At 41.0% G+C, this 24,957-nt stretch overlaps 1 protein-coding gene across 2 annotated transcripts in view; it reads right to left on the bottom strand.

Moving 5' to 3' along the window:
• Positions 1 to 24,957, bottom strand: part of DOCK8 (dedicator of cytokinesis 8) — a 214,849-nt gene that overhangs the window by 63,947 nt on the left and 125,945 nt on the right. For both annotated transcript variants that reach the window (XM_077474999.1, XM_077475000.1), the window contains 9 exons: positions 22,513 to 22,630; positions 18,341 to 18,411; positions 17,327 to 17,465; positions 17,120 to 17,221; positions 15,302 to 15,397; positions 14,829 to 15,063; positions 12,760 to 12,924; positions 10,344 to 10,504; positions 8,620 to 8,715 (listed from right to left, as the gene is read on the bottom strand). In XM_077474999.1, the coding sequence (XP_077331125.1) occupies positions 8,620 to 8,715; positions 10,344 to 10,504; positions 12,760 to 12,924; positions 14,829 to 15,063; positions 15,302 to 15,397; positions 17,120 to 17,221; positions 17,327 to 17,465; positions 18,341 to 18,411; positions 22,513 to 22,630 (1,183 nt within the window). The remainder of the gene's footprint in view (positions 1 to 8,619; positions 8,716 to 10,343; positions 10,505 to 12,759; positions 12,925 to 14,828; positions 15,064 to 15,301; positions 15,398 to 17,119; positions 17,222 to 17,326; positions 17,466 to 18,340; positions 18,412 to 22,512; positions 22,631 to 24,957) is intronic.

Genomic DNA, 24,957 nt, shown 5'->3' with positions numbered 1-24,957 from the left:
GAAATACATATGCATTCAAAACACGAGAGCTGGTATAGTTGGGAGTTAGAATTGAGATAAGGTTGGGAAAAAAAAATTATTTGCAAATATCGGAACAGTTCCAATTGAGGAAGTCCAAATTTATCACACAAAGTAGAAAAAGGATGTATGGAGGAGGCAGATACCAAATTATATAAATTAGCTGTATTCCATGCTTTGAAAGAATTAAGAGCGATCCAGGCAGGGTAAAAAGTGGGATTTTTTAACAAAAGAAAGGAGAGATAAAAGGGGGGATTGAAGGCCAAGAGAAGTTTTGAAACTTTGAATCTGTCCCAGATGGATAAAGAATGTTTTGTAATAAGATTGCGAATAGACGTACGATCAGTTAGTCTTAACAATAACACGTTAGCTACTGAAATAGGGTCACAGTCAAGAGACTCAATTCATAAAGGGATTTCTTTGATTACATGGTATTTTGGTAAATGTGAAAGATGTGCAGCATGATAGGAAGCAGAAATATTTTGGAGACCTAAACCTCCGCAGCATTATGGGAGACAGAGAGTGGATTTAGAGGTTCCAGGTTTAGTTTTACCCCAGATAAAGTAGATACCGTATTTATCGGTGTATAACACGCACTTTTTTCCCCTTAAAATCAGGGGAAAATAGCGGGTGCGTGTTATACGCCGATCCTCCGCGATTTCTGGGCGGCTTTCAGCCGCCTTTGGCCCTTCTCAGCGGCTTTCAGCCACCTTTGGCCCTTCTCGGCAGCTGTAAACCGCCGAGAAGGGCCGAGAGCGGCCGAAAGCCGGTGAGTACGGCCAAAGGTGGCCAAAAGCCGGTGAGTACGGCCGAAGGCAGCTAAAAGCCTCCGAGTATGGCCGAAAGCTTCCGAGAACTACCGGGCGCCACCGAGATACACAGGACATCTCGGCGGCGCCATTTTTAAAAATAAAAGCTGACATCACTGAGGGGACAACAATTCACAAGGCTGCAATGACGGACGGGCTGCATGACGGACGGGCTGCATGACGGACGGGCTGCATGACGGACGGGCTGCATGACGGACGGGCTGCATGACGGACGGGCTGCATGACAAGGCTGCAAATGACACTGACAAGGCTGCATTGATGGGCATTTAAATGTAATTTATTTTTCCTTAAATTCCCATCCTAAAAGTTTTTTTCCTTAAAATTCCCTCCTAAACTTGGGGTGCGTGTTATACGCCGATAAATACGGTAATTCTGCACTGTATAAACTGTAAAAAAAAAATGAGATGGAACTGGGATGGGCAAGATTCTAAAAAGATATAAAAACTTGGGCAATATAGCCATTCTAACCACCTCAATACAGGTCACTTTCACCCCCTTCCTGACATTTTTCAGCTTTCAATGCCGTCGCACTTTGAATGACAATTGTACAGTCATGCAACACTATACCCAAATACATTTTTTATTATTTTCTTCACACAAACAGAACTTTCTTTTGGTGGTATTTAATCACTGCTGTTTTGTTTTTTTTGGTTTGTTTTTTTACAAAAAAATAAAAAAGACCGAAAATGTAGAAAAAAATTATTTTCTCAGTTTGTGTCAGTAAATTGTGTAAATAAGTAATTTTTTTCCTTCACTGATGTGTGCTGAAGAGGCGGCACTGATGGGCACTGATAGGCTGCACTCATGGGCACTGATGAGGTGGCAGTTATGGGCACTGATGAGGCAGCACCATTATGCCACACTGATTGGCAGCACAGATAGGCAGTATGGATAGGCAGCATGGATAGGTGGCCCTGATAGGCACTAATGGGAGGCACTGACGGGAATTATGGATGGGCGGCACTGATGGGAGCTGATGATCAGTGCTAGGGGTGCAACGGATCGTCACCGATCCGTGATCCAAACGGGTCAACCCGCTCGAATCGGCACATGCCGCGATCCGCGGTCTCGGCCTTAGGAAAGGCTTCGGCCTAGCTCTGAAGCGACGGCCATCTTTCTACACCCAGGCTGTTTACACTGATCGCTCCGACGGAGCAATCACTTGTAAACAAACCAGCGTCATGTCATGATGCCGGTTCCTCTCTCCCCTCTCTGTACTAACCTGTACAGTGGAGGGGAGAGATCCTGAGATGGAAGCAGCCATCCCTCCATACCCTCCAGTACCCAGCAATACCCTGCCAACACTCTGCAGTACCCCAATACTCTAGCAATACTCTGCAGTACCCCAATACTCTAGCAATACTCTAGAAATACCCCAATACTCTAGAAATACTCTAGCAATACTCTAGAAATACTCTAGCAATACTCTAGAAATACCCCAATACTCTAGAAATACCCCAATACTCTAGAAATACCCCAATACTCTAGAAATACCCCAATACTCTAGAAATACCCCAATACTCTAGAAATACTCTAGCAATACTCTAGAAATACCCCAATACTCTAGAAATACCCCAATACTCTAGAAATACCCCAATACTCTAGAAATACCCCAATACTCTAGAAATACCCCAATACTCTAGAAATACTCTAGCAATACTCTAGAAATACCCCAATACTCTAGAAATACCCCAATACTCTAGAAATACCCCAATACTCTAGAAATACCCCAATACTCTAGAAATACCCCAATACTCTAGAAATACTCTGCGATACCCTGCCAATGCTCTAGCGATACCCTGCCAATGCTCTAGCAATACTCTGTGATACCCTGCCAATGCTCTAGCAATACTCTGCGATACCCTGCCAATACTCTGCAATACTCTGCGATACCCTGCCAATACTCAGCAATACCCAGCCATACTCTGCGATACCCAGCCGTGCCCAGCCGTACTCAGCCGTGCCCAGCCGTACTCAGCCGTGCCCAGCCGTACTCAGCCGTGCCCAGCCGTACTCAGCCGTGCCCAGCCGTACTCAGCCGTGCCCAGCCGTACTCAGATCTATCAGATCCTATACCCAGCCATACTCAGCCATACCCAGCCATACTCAGCCATACTCAGCCATACCCAGCCATACTCAGCTATGATCAGCCGTACCCAGCCATGCTCAGCCAATATTACAGTGGGAGAGATTGTGGATATTACAGTGGGGACTATATGGTGGTGGAATTTTCACAGGTTTTTCCAAATTAAATTATTATTTGCTGATCCGAAAAATGATCCGATCCGTGACTCTGATCCGAGGAACGATCCGATCCGTGAGTTTTTTTATTTGTTGCACCTCTAATCAGTGCCCTGATTACATGCCCTGTTCTCCCCTGCGAGGAGATGCTGCTGATCGGCTCTCCTCGCTGCACACTCTGTCAGTGTGAGGCGATGCGAGCCTATTACGGGCACTTCCTGTATTTACATGTGACCAGTTGTGATTGGACACAGCCGGTCACATGGTTAAACAGCCGCGTCAGAAAAATGGTTTAGGAGAGAGAGAGGAGATTCGGTTCTGTGAGATGGCATGAAGAGTAAGATGTCATCTGCAAAAAGACATACTTTATGATCAAATACAGCTAATTCAATACCTTTTATGTTTGGATCAGATCTAATTAAATGGGCCAAGGGTTCAATAAGGAGTGGAGGTTACGGCTGCCGAGAAGGGCCAAAGGTGGCCAAAAGCCGGCGAGAAGGGCCGAAGACGGCTGAAAGTCGCCCAGAGCCCAGAAATCGCGGAGGATCGGCGTATACCACGCACCTGCGATTTTCCCCTGATTTTAAGGGGAAAAAAGTGCGTGTTATACACCGATAAATACGGTATCTACTTTATCTGGGGTAAAACTAAACCTCGAACCTCTAAATAGGAGGGGGGGGGGGGGGGGTAGAGAGGACATCCTAGGCAGGTGCCTCTTCCAATAGGAAAAGGGTCCCATTTAAAACCAGCATATTTGATAAATGCATTCGGTTGTCATACAAGGATGAAATCCACTTCCAAAAATGCGGTCCAAACCCCCAGTTTTGAAGAAGATATTGCAAGTATGGCCATGAGACAAGTGTCAAATGCTTTTCTTATATTGAGCGATAAAAAACACACATGCAGACTTCTGGATTTAGCAACATGGGCGTGTAAAGAAGCTCTATGAATATTATCACCGTGTGTACAGGGTATAAGCCGATTTCTGACATTTGTTGCTTACAAGTTAAAATCAGTATTTTTTGCTAGAAAATTACTTAGAACCCCCAAACATATATATATATATATATATATATATATATATATATATATATATATATATATATATATATATATATATATATATATATATAAATAATGTTTGGAGGTTCTAAGTAATTTTCTAGCAAAAAATACTGATTTTAACTTGTAAGCAACAAATGTCAGAAATCGGCTTATACCCTGTACACACGGTCGAACATTCTGACGACAAAATCCATCCGATTTTTTACGACGGATTTTGGCCCAAACCTGTCTTGCATACACACAGTCGCACAAAGTTGTCAGAAAATCCAATCATTCGGAACAAAGTGATGTAAACCACTTATGACGGGACCAAAACGAGGGCAGTAGCCAATAGCTTTCATCTCGTAATTTATTCTGAACATGCGTGGCACTTTGTCCGTCGGAATTGTCTACACACGATCAGAATTTAAAAGATCGGATTTTGTTGTCGGAAAATTTTAGATCCTGCTCTCAAACTTTGTGTGTCAGAAGTTCCGACGGAAATAGTCAGATGGAGCCCACACACAATCGGATTCTCCGACAACACGATCCGATCTCACATTTTCCGTCGGAAAGTCCAACCGTGTGTACAGGGCATTAGGCATGAAAGGGATATGTACATCTGTTACTAAGCACAGTATTCAAGTAAAAAAATTCTGTTAATTAACTTAGGAGATTTAGGATTTTTTTTAACCAATTTAAAATAAGACTCCTGCTGTCATAGATACAAATGGAGTTTGCAATTGTATGAAAATATTGATAGAAAACAATCTGTCAGTTTATAAATATGAGCAATCTATCAGATCCTATCATTTAATCAATCTGAATTATGATCAGTTATCTAACATACAAACAGATTTGATTATTTAGAACCAATGAACAAAACTCCACCACAGCCAATCAACTTGGCAGAGACTTCAATAAATCGATCAAATAAAGGGTATTTGGTTTGTGATTTTTATTCAGTTTTATAAGTTTAGACATATTAAAATGATCAACTTAAATGATCAGATTGATATGTGTAAGGTCAACATAACAGACCACCGTGATAAGTAGACTGATACAACTAAACTTCTACCACCAGAGAAAAGTGAAATTCAGTAACAAAGCAAAAACAGTGGCAGATCTGAGGACATAAGACAAGCAGTCCTGCAGGTGCCCTTAATTAATATGAAAGATTGTTTCTCACAAATAAATATATTTACACGTTGCAACTAAATATACAAGTCAAAGTCTTAGGCTGCATTCACACTTGAGTGTTTTTAGCTCGTAAAACGCTCATCTCAAAAGTTTCAAAATGCCCAACAAGCAAAATCCCTTTAAATGGCCCCTGTTCACATCTGAGTGTTCTGTCGCCTGGAGCAAAACGTCTGAAGCTCAATAATGTACATGAGATTCTTTTTAGGCAGATTACATGCTCTTTACTGCTTTTTACATTGGTGACCTTTGGACCTTAAAACGCCTGTACAAAGACGCAGTAAAAACTCTTCAAAAACGCCCTAAAAAAACGCCTGAAAACGATACGCTCAAGTGTGAATGCAGCCTTATTTTTACACATACACTCAAATCAATGTAACAAACACTGCACAAACATTGACATCAAAGGAGGAGCTGCATACCAAAAACTTAGCTCACTAAATTATCATTCAGCCATTCAAGCAACACTTCCCTGCCTGGAGACCACTCCTCTCTGACATGTTTCATCCTTACAGGCTTAGCCATAGAAATGATGTCTATGATAAGGTTAACCATAGACAGTTCATTATATGTCAATCAGCCAGCGGGGACTCCTCCGCTGTCATAATACGCTGATCAGTGACTACAACTGATTGGCAATTTTTTTTCAACAGTCCTGTTCGACAGAGGTCCATCTTTGCATTGACTTCTGATGAGCATTGACTGGCTCAAATTTGGCCGGCCTTCATCTATGGGCAACTTAAAGTGGTGTTGCCACCAAAAAATTAAAAGTGCTTAAAATTAGTAAAAAAATAAAATAAAAAAATAATTGGCAAAAAAAAAATTTTTTTACTCACCTCTAAATACCGGTTGCTAGGGGGTCCCTCGTAATCTGCCTTCCTCATTGCCGAGGCTGGTGACATCACTTCCCCTCGCGCCGCACATTCACCTGGGACCTGTCATGTGTCCCAGGTGACTGTACGGCGTATCACGGCGCCCTGCGCCGCTCGCGCATGCGCAGTGGGTGCCCGGCTGTGAAGCCACAGCCGGGTGCCCACAGTATGCATGACGGCGCCACGAGCGGAGCGGGGAGCGAGGGGGGGGCTTCGTTCCCCCGCATCGCTGGACCCTGGGACAGGTAAGTGTCCGATTATTAAAAGCCAGCAGCTGCAGTATTTGTAGCTGCTGACTTTTAATTTTTTTTTTTTTAGGGGGTACCCCACTTTAAGCCCATAAGGGTGAAACATGTCAGAGAGGGGGGCTGTCTATAGTCGGAGATGAGCTACAGATGTGCTCATAAGTTTACATATACTTCAGAATTTATGATTTCTTAGCCATTTTTCAGAGAATATCAATGATAATACAAAAAACAATTATTTCATTAATTGTTAGTGTTTGGCTGAAGCCATTTATTATCAATAAACTGTGTTTACTCTTTTTAAATAATAATGACAACAGAAACTACTCAAATGGCCCTGATCAAAAGTTTACATACCCTGGAATGTTTGGCCTTGGTACAGACACAGAAGGTGGCACACACAGGTTAAAATGGAAATGAAAGGTTAATTTCCCAAGTTTGTGGCTTTTTAAATCACTATTAGTGTCTGTGTATAAATAGTCAATGAGTTTGTTAGATATCACATGGATGCACTAAGCAGGCTAGACACGGAGCCATGAGGAGATAGAAAAGAACAGTCAAAAGACCTGTGTAACAAGGTAATGAAACTTTACAAAGATGGCTAGGCCGAATATAAAAAGATATCCAAAGCCTTTAATATGCCAGTCAGTACTGTTTAATCATGTATTAAGAAGTGGAAGTGGTCAGGTAGACCAAGAAAGATTGCAGCCATAACTGGCAGAAGAATTGCCCAGGATACAAAGAAAAACCCACAGGTAACCACAGGAGAAATACAGGCTGCTCTCCAAAAAGACGGTGTTGTTGTTTTTAAGGAGCACAATTCAACAATACGTGAGCAAAAAAGAGCTGCATGATTGAGCTGCCAGAAGGAAGCCTTTATGCACCAATGCCACAAAAAAGCCAATGAGGCATGTCAAGGGGTTGTTGGGCATATTGTAACCCGGCTTTTTTGTGGAACTTGTACAGTAAAGGCTTCTTTCTGGCAACTTGACCATGCAGCTCTTTTTTGTTCAAGTATCATCGTATTTTGCTCATTAAAAACAACCACACCATATTTTTCCAGAGCAGCCTGTATTTCTCCTGAGGTTACCTGTGGGTTTTTCTATGTATCCCGAACCGTTCCTGTGGCAGTTGTGGCTGACATCTTTCTTGATCTACCTGACCTTGGCTTGGTATCAAGAGATCCCCAAAATTTCCCACTTCTTATTGGGCGATTGAACAGTACTGACTGGCATATTCAAGGCTTTGGATATCTTTTTATATCCTTTTCCATCTTTGTAAAGTTTCATTACCTTGTCACACAGGTCTTTTGATTATTCTTTTCTACCTCTTCATGGCTCAGTGTCTAGCCTGCTTAGTGCATTCCATGTGAGAGCTAACACACTCATTGACTATTTATCACCAATTGTGATTTAAAAAGCCACAAATGTGGGAAATTAACCTTTATTTGCCATTTTAACCTGTGTGTGACACCTTCTGTACCAAGGCCAAACGTTCCAGGGTATGTAAACTTTTGATCAGGGCAATTTTGGGTAGTTTCTGTTTTCATTATGATTTAAAAAGAGTAAACACAGAAAATCCTTCATATTCTCTGAAAAATGGCCAAGAAATCATAAATTCTGCTAGGGTATGTAAACTTATGAGCACATCTGTACCTAGCTTGAATGGCTGAACAGAAATGTACAGGGCCAAGTTATGTTACCGGTGTGTGGCTTCTCCTTTTATGTCAGTGTATCTTCACAGAGTTAGGACAAGCACCTTAGACTGGCACCCATTCGGCTTTGCAGCAGTGGAGGCTTGGAGTGGTGACTCCTGCATGACTCACTATAAAAATAATTATTTAGAACAGAAAAAAAATCTCTTTATCAATATTAGTAGATACATATTAATTTTTCTTCCTTGAATATGTTTTCCACCATTTTCATCAGTTTGGATAAACAAGGGATAAATACATTTCCAGCTGTAATGGAAGTAAATGCCCTTGTATTAAAATATAGAGCCCATCAATTTAGATGAGCTCCACAGATGATGGAAGAAAAATGCCCTGATATTCCAATATGGAGCCCAGAAATGCAGATATATTCCACAGACGATAAATAAATTTTCAGCTGTGAAGGAACTAAATGCTCTAATATTCCACTATGGAGTTCAGGTATGAAATGTTTACAATACCTTTTTGCCAGATGGCCTTGTGCTGGAAACAACAGACTGCAAGTCATTACTCGATTCAAGAAAATAAGACATGCGATTGCAGGTACGACTAGAAACCTAAAGCAAAATTACCAGAACACCAGCGATTAGAGACTGAAGATGACAAAGTACATTATCTACATACAATATATACCAGTATGAAGCCTGAATGCCTACCAAGACAGTCTGCCACCATGTACAGTTTCATTTTGCCACTGGCAGTGGTTAACTGAAATGTGGAGAGCCATGCAACTTTGATTACACATGCACATGGACAATATCAAAAAAGCATGTCACATCAACTAGGGAGGTTTGGTGCAGCCTTGGCTCCTCTTTTTCCTATTTGTTGTTCAGCCAGTCATGTGATCTATGCACCCCTGCCAGAGCTAGGTTTTGCACAATGTAGCCTGATCCAGGACATGCCTTAGGCCTTAGGCATGCCATACATGGCGTAAATTTTTTTCCTGCAAGCCGTGGTTGCAGGAAAAAAATTTACGCCATGTATGGCATGCCTAAGGCCTAAGGCATGTCCTGGATCAGGCTACATTGTAACGATTTCCCCATCAACATAGTTGATAGGGCAATCAGCAATTGTCTTTTCCTGGTGGGGGGTTGGACAGGGGAAGCTGTCCCCACCGGGAGAAGACAGCGATTATTGCTAGTGGCTATAGCAGACAAGAAACGGCCGAGATTTGAGCGGTGTCCGGCTTAGTTTATGACTATCACGTCCTAAGGGTACACTATTAGCAGGGGTTCCACCGCTTAATCTTTGCGCCCGGCCCCTAATCTACAGGCAGGACGCCGAATACATGGATTCCAACTGGGTTTTTTTTCTTCCAATCTTTTTATTGACTTTTATCGTAATGAACAAACAAAACATAAACAGCATCTGTTGTACATTCCGACATTGTCGGGAAAATCACGTGGATAAATTCTTATGTTACAACTAGGTAACAATCAGGAAAGAACAAAAGCAGCACTATATGATGCTATGATGACACTCCCCACCACCCTATATGGGAGAAAACTGACGGGGGCAGGATAACATCAGATTGAATTAGTTAACGTGATAAATTTTGTCCTAGTTTACATTGTTGAGAGTGTCAGAACAGTGGTTCAGTCATGCAAGTTCTAAAACCAGTAAAAATAGACATAATGAAGAAGCGAGCTCAAGTCATAGGGACAGAACTCACCAACTCTTTAGGGAATCTAACAAGTGTAGCGAATAACAGAATCAAGAAGGTGAATTCTCTTATTGGGTTTTTTTTAACACATGATTAGAGCCTGAGGCTCCAATTGGCTTCAAAAAAGGGTGGGCTCTGGGCACATATTCACTATTTTACATGGGGCGTGGCTTGGACATGCTTGCGGTGATTGCCACCTTCCTGTCTGCGGGGGGGGCTTTCGTTTTCCTCCCCCATCTCCCCTGAAATATGTAGTACCATCCGCCACTGACTATGAATAAAAGCATGGTACAAAGACCTGATTGACTCAAAATGCTGACCCTCTCTCCTGCATTTTGAGTGCTGCTGTGCAGGGATGTACAGAAGCCTATTACTTGTACTAAAGAGTATTATATAATTTTTTAATAATTGCATACTTTACCTAGCTATTTAATACCACAGAAAAGGTTGAAACCAGCATTTTAGATTAAGTAGTGTGCTTTCACAGAATAACAAAGGATTAAAGGTAAGGTCTTAGATTACCTTGGAGGACATAATATTTTTAACTTCTTCATCTGCACTCTGCATTCCTGCAATATCTGGGTTGCTTGAACTCATTGTTCTGGACTGAATTAGTTTAGAACCTACAACATTAGCTGTGGTACGGCCAACAGTGTTGTAGCGCATCTCAGGCAAATTTCCACCTTAAAAAAAAAAAAAAGACATGAAAACAGGTGAGTGAATTACTACAACTTCTTGATGTAAACAGCAAAGAATGGACTTTAAAAGCAAACCACCTAATTAAGGGAAACTCTGTATAATTCTCAGTAGCTATCCACATACAAGTACAAATAGGGGGTAATTTACTAAAACTGATGCACACAGAATCTGGTGTAACTGTGCACCAATCAACTTCTTAGTTTTATTGTCAAAGCTGAAGTTAGAAGCTTATTGGTTACTATGCACAGCTGCACCAGATGATGTGTGCACAAGTTTTGGTAAAGCTCCCCCATAATGTACAAATTAGTGGAAAACACAAACAGCTAGTGTGTATATAACCAAAAAAGAATTCTAGATGTGCCTGCCATCTGCTATATTTAATATGCGTGTTTTAGCTGTATATTCTCCTCAAATTTTCATAACTGTGGTTTACTAGGTGTGCGTAACATTCATAAAAGTCGTTTATTAGAACTGCAGACATTTTCCCAGCATGCTTCACAGACACTTACGTCTCTGAGTAGACAAATACATTTCTCTTAAAATATACTGCATGTCTGGGCAACATTAAAAGAAACATAGGGGTTGAAAGGCAATGGAATTTTCCCTAGAGCTTAGTGAATGTGGGGAAAATTCACCTGATTGCACATGATTGGATGATGGAAGTCAGCAGAGCTTCACTACATTCTAAGTTCTGGAGAGAATTCCCTTACAAAGTGAACAGCCTATTTGCCCTTAGTAGATCAACCCTATACAATACAGCTTTGCACTACATGATTCATGGTTTGTCTGTCTAAAAATACCAATATGCTATGTATGTTGCATCAGCGTATAAAATAAAGGGACGTGAAATGTTAAAGAATGGGATACAGAATTTGCATACTTATACGGGGAGATTCACCAAGAGTGGAGCACTCAGAATCTGGTGCAGCTGTACAAGGTACCCAATCAGCTTCTAACTTCAGCTTTGTCATTTAAAGTAGAACTGTAGGAAAAACTATTTTTTTTTTTCCATTTTGGATAGCGTAAGGGAGAGCTATAACCCATGTCAGATTAAAGTTCTCTATCTATGTCTATTACGGAGATGTTCCTTCACTTCCTTTCCCATAGCTAAACAGGAAGTGAGAGGAAATTCTTGCAAATTAAGGTTATTCCAAGTCATCAGAACTAGTGTCCCAATTATTTCTTTTCTGTGGACAACCCAAAATGTGTGATTTTCTTCTACTTTCACTCTCAATGATAATAATAAACAGGATAAATAGAAAGAGTGAGTCTCCTTAGTGGGCACACAGACAGCAATAAAAACAGACAAGCATTGTAATCCCTCTCTACTCTATCCTAAAACTAAAAAAAAGTTCTGCCTTCAGTTATACTTTAAGCTTTGACCTGGAGGCAAATTGTTTTCCATGCAGAGCTGTGCCAGATTTTGCACCATGCAGTTTTAGTAAATAACCCCCATAGTTTCTTGCTGTTGTTTGCTACCACTGCACACATGCACAATGACATCATACAATACTTAGGCTAGGTTCACACTTCTGCGATGCGGGAACGCTGGGAATCCACTGCGGGTTCCTGCATCGCATGTCTCCCAGCGGCAGTTCACACTGCCCTATGCGAACTGCTGGGAGTATCAGTTAAAAGTTAATGACACCTCCAAATCAGTTTGCATATCCCAGTGCGATCTGCAAACTCGGACAAGAATCGGATCGCATGGTGTGAACACCCATGCGATCCGATTCTGCTGCGGACCAAAAAAAGGGTCCTGTAAGAATTTGGGCCGGATGCGATGCGAATTCAGCCATACTATCTGTATGGCTGAAATCGCATCGCACAGAGATCGCATGTGATTTTCACTGCAGTGCGGTGCGAATCACATCTGATCACGGACATTGCAGCAGTGTGAACCTAGCCTTAAAGTGTAAGTAAACCCTACTATTGTTTTCAGCCAAGGAAGCTGCCATCTTTGCCCCTGTTTAATCTACAGCTGCCATGATGCTGCACATGTGATCAGTTATAACACCAGCCATTGGATGGTTTGACAGTTTGGTTGAGAGCACAACCAATTGGAGTGTTACATTTCTGGCACGTGCCGGAAATGAAACTGTTTTATGGATGGGTTTACTTCCACTTTAAAACACTTAAAATAAAAACATGTTACAATTTTAACAGCAATAAAACATTAACCTGTTATTAAGAATGTGCAAAATGACTTTCATGACTAAATATGGGTACAGGACCATACCTGCTATGCACATGTCCCTTTGGACATCTGGAAGACGAAACACGTAATACACATAGGACGCCAGCAAGCAGTTCCTTCCATGCTGATCCTTGATGAGATCTTTACTATTGTGAAGGCTGCTCACAATGGAAACCACAGATTCAAACGTAAATTGAGAAAAGGTTGCTGCAAAGAAAGTGATAATACAGTTTTTCAGAATGAACTCAAACTTGTGCTACTATTTTCTAACTGCAATATTAATACAGTTTATTTTTTGTTGGGAACTCAATGAAGATATAATGTCTAGAGTTAAAATTAAAATTTAGGAAGGAATAAGCAGACATTTAATGTCACTTTCTTTTTTTTGTAACTAGTTGAATTCAACTATAGCTGAGTTTCAGTCAGATATACAAATACCATTATTGCAATTTGTATTAATTAAAGTGGTTTCAAACCCTTACAAACCACTTTGACCTACAGGTAAGCCTAGATTAAGACTTACCTGTAGGTCCAAGAAATATCTCCTAAACCTACATGGTTTAGTAGATATTTGCCAAAATACAGGCACCGCTGTCTACGGCGCATGCGCGGGAGTGACGTCATCGCGGCTTCATCGAATGACAGCGGCGGAGCAGCAAGACCCACCGAGAAGATGGATGATCCTGAGTACAGGGGACAGCGGTGACTTCGCTGGCTCCTATGTCAGGTAAGTGACACATAATGGACTACTATGCGATGCATAGTAGTCCATTATGCTTTACCTTTGCGGAATCAAAGAGGAAGTAAACTCATCAGGGTTTACTTCCTCTTTAAATGTATAAAAATCATATTAGCTGCTTGTAATTCTCTAAATAAATGTACTTGGGCTAGGAGAGGGAGTGCTAACAATAGGGACCGATGAGGTGTACTGCACTGCAAACATGTTGACAAGGAACATGCTGACAGCAGGAGACGGCAGAGTGGGCACAAGGACCATCTCATCATGGTACTGCTGTTATTTCCCTCTCCAATCACAGGCTGTAAGCTGTGAGGTGACCCCACCAAGAGTTTTAACTGCAACAGAGAAAAGCCAGATCAACAACTTGACTTTGCTATCTGACAGGACTGTGTAAATCTCAAGACTGGAAAAACCAAATGACAAACGCTTCCAACATTCCCACATATGTATTAAAGTGGTTACAGTATGAAGGATGTATACCAGTGCAACACTCATGAAGAATTAATGTTATATTTAATCCAAGATCTGTGGCTTTTCGAGGCTTTACAGTAAAACCTTGGTTTGAGAGCGTTTTGCAAGACAAGCAATACCTAAAAAAAAAATGTTGACTTGATATACAAGCAGCATCAGGTCACAACTGATTATAAAAGAGAAGAGAGGCGCCTCTAAGTGTAGCAATATGGTTTCATTTAATGAAGGTACAACATTTAGAAATACACATGGCTGATGAATAAAACAGGCACACCTAAGTATGCAGGCATCCGGGGTAAAGCTGTCCACACAGACCATCCTCCGCACTGCCATTCACGTCGTCCCTTCCACAGTCCACTCCACAAGACCTCACTTTCAAATCGCTCCACTGCAGGGTAGTCTTCCTGATCACGATTGCAGACCGATAGCGGTGAGAGACGGCGGTGCAGGGGATGGTCTATGCGGACAGCTCTACCCTGGATGCCTGCATACTTAGATGTGTCTCTTTTAATCATCAACCATGTGAGTTGCTAAATGTTGTACCTTCATTAAATGTAACCATATTGCTACACTTAGAGGTGCCTCTTTTCTATTTTAAACTCTGTAGCTCCTGCTGGATTTTGCTTCTAATCCCTTTGTAGAGGCTTCTATCTGTGGATGGACATTTTATGGTTACACAACTGATCACATTGCTATAATCTTTTTGTGTGGACTATAAACTGAAGGACTTATAGAAATGGTTGTGGAACGAATCATCTGAGTTTCCATTATTTGTTATGGGGAAATTTGCTTTGTTTTCATGTTGTATCAAAGTGTAAACACACATGACTACAAATGCACACTGTTACTCAATGGAAATTTTCAGTAATTAGTAAAGGAAGATGTATTTTAGTGTTCCTACCAGTCTGACCCCCGATCACCATGGGTTGCACAGTAAGATGGAAAAGTTTGTCCAAGACAATATGAAGGAATAAGACCAATGGTTCCAGTCTGGAAGAACTTAATTGAATGATGCTAAGTTTTAGTTCATGCTCCAGGGAGCTCTCATTGATCTTTTGGTCCAGGACACGGATGGGAAATGTTACTGGACCTTCCAGTGCATGGCAAAGAGTGAGGAATTTCTCCAGATGATTGTCCTGAAAATAAACATTAGACGTGTGTATATAGTTTTAATTATTTTCTCAGGACCAGACATTTATATTCCATGTATTGCTTTTTGTGTATTTCCAATATTTCTTACAAAATTGAAAAATATTAATAAGACACTACAAAGGACCTTAAAACATTACAGTCAAAAATATAACTATTGTCAAAATATATATTTTTTTCTATTGTTGGATAAATAAAAGGTCATTCATACTTTTTTTTTATTACCTGAGTGTGTACAGAAGAAACTGCTTGTACTTCCAAATTAAAAACTCCCTTGTGTCCTTCCACCCACTTTATAGGTGTGGGTTGTGCTGGTAATCTCTGCAAACAAAAAAAACATACATTTGCATTTGGGTTACTAACATTTTAACATAATGGTAAATTAACAAATCTCATATAATAAATCTAAAGGCTTATTTAGCTATCCCCCCCCCCCCCCCCACCCATAAATTGCAGAAAACGAATGCAGCCACAACATCTAAGGACTATATACACACACACACACATATATATATATATATATATAAATAAAAAAGACATTATAATTGTTTGGGTTAGATAGGCTTTAAGGTCGGGGTCGACAACCCGTCGATCTCTGGCTACATGTTGTCCACGGGTAGGTGACATGTAGACCGGGAATGGGTCTGCGCCACTGACCTCTGCCCTCTCTCACTGCCCTCAGCCTCCCGTGTGGCGCCTGCAGTCCACCTCTCCCCCCCCGCCTCTTCCTCCGACGCCGTCATCAATGAACAATGGGGAGCGAGAGCCAGCACTGCTCAGGCCGGAGGGCGGGGACACTACTGTGTGTGTGTGTGTGTGTGTGTATGTGTGTGTGGGGGGGGGGGGGGGGGGTGAAGGGGGCAGCGGACAGTGCTATGGACAGGGCCACCCCCATAGCAGTGCCCACCCTTATAACAGTGTCCTCTACCACCCTTCACATCACCCCCCCCCCAATCCCTGCATTCTGAGAACCAAGCACAACGCACTCCTGAACCCTGCATTCTGAGCCTAACACACTCCCAAACCCTGCATTCTCTTGTAATACTTTCTTTTTTTTTTTTAGTCCACTGTGTTTGGGTTAACAATGTATCATCACCCGTAGTAGATCACAAAGGCAGTGCGTTTTGAATGCGGTGAAGGAAACACACATGGAACATGTCTTTCTGACATCGTGTTCTGGTGTGAACCGGCCCTAACAACAGGGTACCGTGCCCAGTGATCTTTGATTTCATCAGTGTTGTTCGAGTAGATCTCCATTTCTCTAAGTGTTGTTCAAGTAGATCCAGTGTTGTTCGAGTAGATCTCTATTTCTCTAAGGTTGCCTACCCCTGCTTTAAGGGGTGGGTGGGTGTGTGTGTGTGTGTGTGTGTGTGTGTGTGTGTGTGTCACTAACAATGTCAGAGAGGTGGGTTTGCTTAGCATTTGATATTTATGTCACCTTCCATGCTCACCTTAACACAATGTATTATACAGTCAGGAATAGAGAAGGTGGGTGATATGTATGTAGCTGCTTGCTGATTGGCTTTGGCATCCATTCCATTTTGGTTCCCATTTCTCTCCCTATGTTTCCATTTCATACAGATTGAATGCGTCTGTGAAGACAGAACGGGGCCCCTGATAGTGCTGGGCTGAGTATGGCCTGTTATTTGATATTTTCAGCTTTTTCTTTTTTTTTTAAGTATCCACTGCTATGACAGCGACAACAGAAGGAGCAACACACTCTGTGCTAAGAGAAAACCCTTCCATGCAATAAACTTTGTGTACCTTCACTGCATGTATACGGAGTTGTCATAAAACACAACATTGGTTGTGGTGTGGTGTAATGTCAGCCTGAAGTCAACGTGAGACAACTTTTACAAAGGGGATATAAATATAACATCCACACATGCAAGGTGGAAGTCTAGATGTCATGCCTTCTCAGTCAGTAGTAGAACCATAGCTAAAAACACAGAATCTACTAAAACAAGCCAGCTAGAAATGAAAGAAAAAAAAATCCACAAAATTTCACTTTTTCTCGAGGAGATTCAAAATTCATTAGGCTACCTCTGGAGAATGCATGGAGTAATTGACAGGCAGCTTATCAGTGGCCACAGGGAGGCAGTAATGTCCAGTCTGAAGTCGTTCATTTTGCAAAATTGGCAGCCACTAATAAAAAAAAAGAAGCACATTTTGTTAAGAGATGTTTGATTTTTAATTAATGATAATAATAATGATTAAAAAGAGAAAAATGTGTTACGTCATTTCACTTACAGAATACCCAAGGACAGTTTCCACTGAAGTGCCAGCTTTCTGCTGACAGCTTATATGATAAAACGTGAACAGCAGGTGATGTTTTTCTGTAAGTTTTGCAGGTAGCTTAATTTTGACTTCTTCGTAGAAATCAGGGGCCCTAAAAAAAATAAGGATACATATAAATGAAGAAAACACACACATACGCACACACACACATTAATTATATTATATTATAATTATATATATATATATATTATACACATACACACATACATACACACACACACAAACATATACATAATAAGGATTCTTTATGTAATTTCTAACAATAAACAAACTTCTTGACATTTGTCAGAACAGGATTATCTGCCTTTGGAGAGTCCCAAAGATTTTTCCTTCACTGCTCTTTACTAGTAGGCAATGATACTATACCATGTGTCCGACATCTGTTCATAAACTGCTCTGAGAGTACCAAGAAAATACTTTGCAAAGCAGGAAATTACTTTTCAAGGATGTCTGAAAAACACTAACTATATCCCATTTCTGATGTGCTCTTTTGCATTGAATGAAAGGTGTACTTTTTCCCTTGCTTCATATTTTTTGGGCTTATTTACATTTATAGTGCCTGTATAATAAGCAATCAAATAAGCAATCAATGAAACTTCAGCGTCTATCAGTTAGATTACCCAGAATAAAGCAATATAATTCCTGCTTGGTTGATACTGGTTATTTAACTTTATAATGTGCGCTTATAAATGAAAGGTTTTATATTTTTGGGGCAGGCTGAACCATTTCACACTAAAGGCGAATTTAGTAGCAGGCTAGTCTTGTCTATGTTCAACTTGCCATACACTGGTGTACTTCTACCTATTATCAGGCTAGCATAGATAGATGTTCAAATACTGTGAGTTTAACATTGTGTGGAAGTAGGTGCAGTCAGGGTGTAAATGGCCAGATGAAGCTTGGATCATTTTGGTAAGGTTGGGACAATAAAGTTTTGGTAAATTTGAAACATGTAGCTGTCAGACCTACTTATTATGATAGGTAATTGAGGTGTATAGTTCTTCCAGGAATTCTGGGCCATTAGATTTGCCAAAAATTACCTGTAAAGACACACAAATAACAATCAATTACTTTTGAAAAAAAAAAAAGGTCATCAATTGATTATTAAGATAAAACTCTATATTCCATGATGGAGCTAAAACTGGAAGACTAATCTGTAGTTCAATCAACAGATTAAAAATGAAACATTTCCAAAATGCAATATTGCTTCCAACTTTGTTCTTTTACATACCGTATATACTCGAGTATAAGCCGAGATTTTCAGCCTCTTTTTTGAGGCTGAAAGTGCCCCCTCGGCTTATACTCGAGTCACCGCTGTCTGACTGCTCGATCAGCGTATCGAGCAGACAGACGGCGGACATTAAAATTCAAAAGCCGCGCCTCCTTCTCCGCCTCCGCCTGTGATAGGCGGAACACTGAATTTCCCAGCAGTCAGTGTTCCGCCTATCACGGACATCCGTTCATTCTCATACTACGGACGAGTATGAGAGGATGTCCGTGATAGGCGGAACACAGGCTGCTGGGAAATTGAGTGTTCCGCCTATCACAGGCGGAGGACGGAGGCGCAGCTTTTGAATCGTAGAATGGCCGCCGAGAAGAGCGGCGATCCATCGGCACGACACGGGACGGAGGAGGCACGGGACGGAGGAGGCACGGGACAGAGGAGGCACGGGACAGAGGAGGCACGGGACAGAGGAGGCACGGGACAGAGGAGGCACGGGACAGAGGAGGCACGGGACAGAGGAGGCACGGGACAGAGGAGGCACGGGACAGAGGAGGCACGGGACAGAGGAGGCTCGGGACGACGGCGGCTCGGGACGGAGGCTTGGGACACAGGTAGGCTGGACACACACACAAGGCTGCACGGACACACACACACACACACACACACACACACACACACACACAGGGATGGATGGATGGATGGATGGATACACACACACACACACACAGGGATGGATGGATGGATGAATACACACACACAAACACACACACACACACACACACACACACACAGGGATGGATGGATACACACACAGGGATGGATGGACGGACACACAGGGATGGATGGATGGATGGATGGACACACACACAGGGATGGATGGACGGACACACACACAGGGATGGACGGACACACAGGGATGGACAGCCATGTCTCACCCTCGGCTTATACACGAGTCAATAAGTTTTCCAGTTTTTTGGGGGTAAATTGGGGGCCTCGGCTTATATTCGGGTCGGCCTATACTCGAGTATATACGGTAGTTAGTCTGGCTGAAAAATAACACAAGTCCATTTAGTTCAACAAATAAAAGGGGGAAAAATACAATCTTATATACACAATCCTCTACCCACAGCTGATCCAGTGGAAGTAAAAAGAAATAAAGCAAAGTATGATCCAATTTGGTCCAGCAGGGGAAAATATTCCTTCCTGATCCCCCAAGAGGAATATTCCCTGGATCAAATTTACATATAAATGTTAGTATCCAGTTATATTATGTACATTTAGAAAATAATCTAGTCCTTTTTTAAAGCAATCTACTGAGCTGGACAGAACCAGCTCTTGAGGGAGTCTATTCCACATTTTCACAGCTCTTATTGTGAACAAGCTTTTCCGTATTTGGAGATTAAATCTCCTTTCCTCCAGATGTAAAGAGTGCCTCCTTGTCCTCTGTGATAACCTAAAGTGAATAGCTCAACACCAAATTCACTATATGGACCACAAATGTATTTGTACATGTTGATTATATTCCTCTTCAATCTCCTCTTCTCAAGAGAGAATAAATTCAGTTCCTCTAATCTTTCCTCATAGCTGAGCTCCTCCATGCCTCTTATCAGTTTGGTTGCCTTTCTCTGCACTTTCTCCAGTTCTCCAATATCCTTTTTGTGAATTGGTGCCCAAATTTGAACTGCATTCCAGGCCATGTTTTTTATGAGCCCTGACGCTGTGCAAACAACAGTGAATGAATATGTAAAGTTGTGCCCACAGATTTCAGTTTATTTTACATCAGTTGAGATGATCTCTGATTGTTTGCTATGGGTTACAGAATGATAGATGGGGAACATTTACTAAAAACACAGAATCTGGTGCAGTTGTGCATAGAAACTAATCAGCTTCTAGGTTTTCCTGTCAAAGCTTAAGGCGCAATTCACTTGTGTGCGACTTGTCATGCAACTTTGGACATCAAAGTCGCATGACAATGCGCATCCCATTCTTTTCAATGGCACCCATTCAAATCGTGAATGTAAAGTTGGATCAAAGGTGCGCCAAAAGTCACTTCAAAGTTGCGCTCCAAAGTAGAACTGGAAATCGTGTGACTTTGGAGATGTGCTAATGTGAATAGAGCATAATTGAACAAGCTGAAGTTAGAAAATGATTGGTTACTATGCACAAGTGCACCAGATTCTGTGTGCACCCGTTTTAGTAAATCTCCCCCAATACTGCTGTTCTTTTCACTTAAAATCTAAACAGAAGATTGAGGTGTTATAATAAAATTAGTGGATCAGTCAACATATGTGAAAATTTTAGCAAGGGTCCACATTAAGTGTTATAAAATATGAATTTTAGTTTAAAAGCATAGCTCTTAAAAGTGAAGTAGAGTTTTAAAAAAAAGAAAAACATTTATACTCACCTAGGTGGATGCAATATCGATCCGATGCTGCATCTGTCCCCTGCCGGCTCTGCACTGAGAAGTGAGCAATCAAAGACCGCTGAACATGCTGAATTGATATCTGATGTGAACTACATGTACTTTTAATGTCTGGTTATACAAATGTGTGACATCTTAAAAAACCTTTACCCAATAAAAAAAAACAAAAAAAATAAAAAAAACCTCTGAACGCTCAGTTCTTCCCTCGGCTCTGAGGAGAAAGCCAGGACTGTCAGTCAGCAGCTGTCTGCTCTGTCCCTCCAGAGCTCACTGGAGCACTGGGCTGTGGTGGGAGTGGAGTCGGCTGGCTTTCAGTGGCTTGCCAATAGGCTAAGTCAGCTGCCAGTCCAGGCATCTGGGTGTATTCCAATATTAAAGTTGGGATATTTCAAGAGCCTGGACTGGCTGAGTGATGTCAGTCGACAGCAGGCTCCAGCCCGCTGTCAGCTGAAATGGGTCACAGGCGTACAGAACGAATTTCACTCCTGTGATGCATAGGAGAAGTATAACCAAAATAGCTTTGACCATACGTCTGCTTTAAGCTGTGTAAAGAAACCAGCAGTGAGAATATGAAGGCTACAATTGCTGACATCTCATTTTTTTTTTTTTAAACTGTTTGTTTTACTTTCAATCTGATCCAATAGAATTAATATCTTAGAAGGTACTAAACTGGCACAAATATGCAGATCAAGAGTTCTCCCTGTCTAAGGCAGGCCCATATGTGGTTTGAATCTCGGCCGGTTCCTGCTGATTTGAACCATGCATGGGCAGGCTGACTGCACCAAGTTGATCGATCGATCAACTAGGGTACAACCAGCATGCCGGGTTTTACCTGAGATTATTTCTAGCAGTTATAGAAGAATCACTGTCTTCTCCCATCCAAGCCTGCAGGCCGAATGAAAAAAAATAAAATCAACCACGGGTTGCAGGAAAGAAACTTGCTTGATTCCCCCATTAACCCAGACAGTATTGATGCAGGAATCCTTCTCCTGCCGAGCCATTGTATTCTCCCGGTGGGGGAATGTGGAGGAAGCCCCCCACGAGAATACAATAGCCCGGCAGGAGGAATTCCTGCATCAACTCTGTCTGTGTTGATGATTTAATCAAGCAAGTTTCTAGTTTCTTTCCTGCAACACTTGGTTCATCCAGCCTAACCTATATGCTTATTTCAGGTCTGACTCAGAAAGTAATAAAGCAAGGCACGGGCAAGCAACCAGTATGCTTAATCTGGCCATGCACATATAGATTTTTTTTCATGCAGCCTGTAGGCTGAACGGGAAAAAAAAAAAACAGTAGATTCCTTCATTGATGCTACACAGCATGGATAGATGAATTTCCTGTTGCAGCTATTGTATTTTGACAGCTGGCTCCCTCAGCGGATAAATTACCTGAATTGTGGCTGAATCTGATTGGATGCAGCCACTGCTCAGCGAACAGTTTTCTGTTCAAAGGATTCATAGAACAAAATTGTAAAAATCGAACTGATATGGTTACCGGTAGAGAGCATTTAGGATCTTCCCCGCACATGAACTGTATTTTGATAGTAATGTTTCTTGCAGATAAAAGGCGATTTGCAAAATTCAGTCTCTGTGGATAGACATAGAGCAAGTTCCTGAAAGACATAATAAAATAAATACTTTAGTAAAAAGAACATCTGTTGTGATGTGTTTGCAGCCTAATCAGGATGAACCAATAGATTTAATGGGCCCTTACATGCAGTCAATCAACTGAGCCAACCCACAGACAAAAGGATGGAAAGATAGAAACTATAAAGAGCCTTTTGAGTTCTCTCAGAAACAACTGCACCCCTCATCCCCTAATTTTCTCTCATTCTGGACATACACAACTCAAATTTTGGCTAAAATTGAGCTGTGGGTGACCCTCTGAACACCAATTAGATGTTGACCGAACAGCAACTGCATACTACCAATATGAATACAACAACCAGCAGGGAAGATTCCTTCATCCAATTTAGGGTGAATGGGGAATAGGAGTGATTTCGCAGGGTTGAATGAGAGAAACGTAAATGTGTATAGCTAGCCTTACTGAATTTAGCAAACAAGTTCAGCAATGGACAGAAGGGGCAAACAAATTAGAAAAAAGGTATAAAAATATATTCTGTTTAAAGCTTGTTGCCTCCCCCTCTAACCCTGCTGTCCTGGGCACTGGCCTACGAGTGCCATCTACTAAATACAGTCCTGATAGTGGATTTCTGCCAGTTTTTGTTTTTTTTTTGGATCAAAAACATGACCTGTCAGGCTGCTTTTTACAGGGGTCTAAATGTAATTCGTCCAGCCACGACAAAAGAGTTGACAACAATGGAACATAAACTGTGAGAGATAATGTTTTACAGATGGAATTGTCAATTTTTTTAAGCCAATGCAATTCTAATTATCCTTGATCAAAATGAATTATAGCTCCAAAGTCCTACTCATGAACCTAAACCAACACTATTATTCGTGACCCAATAATAATGATGCAGTAGTTAATTATAAATAAATGATTGCTAATAGTCAAATAAAAACATAGAATTATTGATTCAATTTATGGCAACTGGATATCAAGGTTAAAAAGGTGAATAGGCGGGTAATTTTTCCAGTACTGAAAAACATCCTCTACTGTTTTATGTTTTTTTTAGAGAGTAATTTATTAATATGAGTTAAGATTGAATCCACCAACAAAAGATATTATAAGAAAGGTAATTTCTCAGCATGACATTAAATAATTTGTTTAGCTACTGGACAAGAATCCACCATACAACATGAGGTATGTATGTCAACTACGGCATATGGTTTAATGCACAAATAATCCCCACAGATAAATGAACCAAATCTCCTTCAAGCATAGCTAATGGCAAAACTTATTTTTTTTAGTTTTGGATAAAAAGGATTAGAACACCTGCCAATTGTTATTGCTGTCTGTGTCCCTGTTAAGGAGATTCACCCTCTCAGTTTGTTTCATTTACTGTTACCAGTGAAGTTAAGGAAATGCCCAAAGTTTTGAGTTGTCACCAAGGAAAGAATAAAAGGGGAAATCTTCCATGTGCCACCCTCACTTTCAAGGGATTTTCTCTCACCTTTAGTTTTGGCTATATTTTTGGCCCTTTCCAAAATATTTTTGAGTTGGTAATTGGGGACAAAGAGAAAGGCAAATGTATTACTTACTTTCTTCAGCTGTGTATACAAAGGAAAATGGGGGAGTGCAAGTCCATAAGGGGGACAATATTGACATAAGCCCAAATGATTCACAATGGTTCAAAATCTGACATGATCCAGAAGTACCATGAAAACAAAATAAAAGGTAAATAAAGCACCTGGACTAGATGGGTTACACCCATGGGTTTTCAAAGAGTTTAGCTCTATTTATAACTTTTAGAGACTTTTTAATGACTGACATAGTACCACTAGATTGGTGTAAGGCCAATGTGGTGCCTATATTTAAAAAGGGATCAAAGATTTTACCAAATAACTATAGACCTGTGATGCCCCATACACACTATCAGTTTTTCTGCTGAGTTTTTCCTTCAGATTTACCAAAACCATATAATATGAGGTCAAACCTTAGGACTTTCAATTTGTATGCAATCAGGCAAGCCCTTGCACTACATGGTTTCGGTAAACCTGAAGGAAAAAAACTCAGCAGAAAAACTTATAGTATGTATGGGGCTTTAGTTTAACTTCTATAGTTCGGAAGATATTTGAGAATTTAATAAAACTCATAGGATGAGTTTTTGATAGAAAATTATATTTTAGGTACTAGTCAGCATGGACTCACAAAAAGAAGTTGTCAAACAAATCTGATTCTTTTTTATGTGGAGGTAAGCAAACAATTTGACAAAAAAGTGACTGTAAATATAATATACTTGGATTTTTCAAAAGTGCTTGACACAGTTCCCCAAACATGGCTAATGTGAAAAGTTATGTCTACAGGCTTACAAAA

Source organism: Lithobates pipiens, unplaced genomic scaffold, assembly GCF_037356315.1.
Source record: "Lithobates pipiens isolate NorthernLeopardFrog02 unplaced genomic scaffold, aLitPip1_a1.2 Scaffold_13, whole genome shotgun sequence".
NCBI classification, from domain to species: domain Eukaryota; kingdom Metazoa; phylum Chordata; class Amphibia; order Anura; family Ranidae; genus Lithobates; species Lithobates pipiens.
This window is presented reverse-complemented; position numbering and strand designations above follow the sequence as displayed.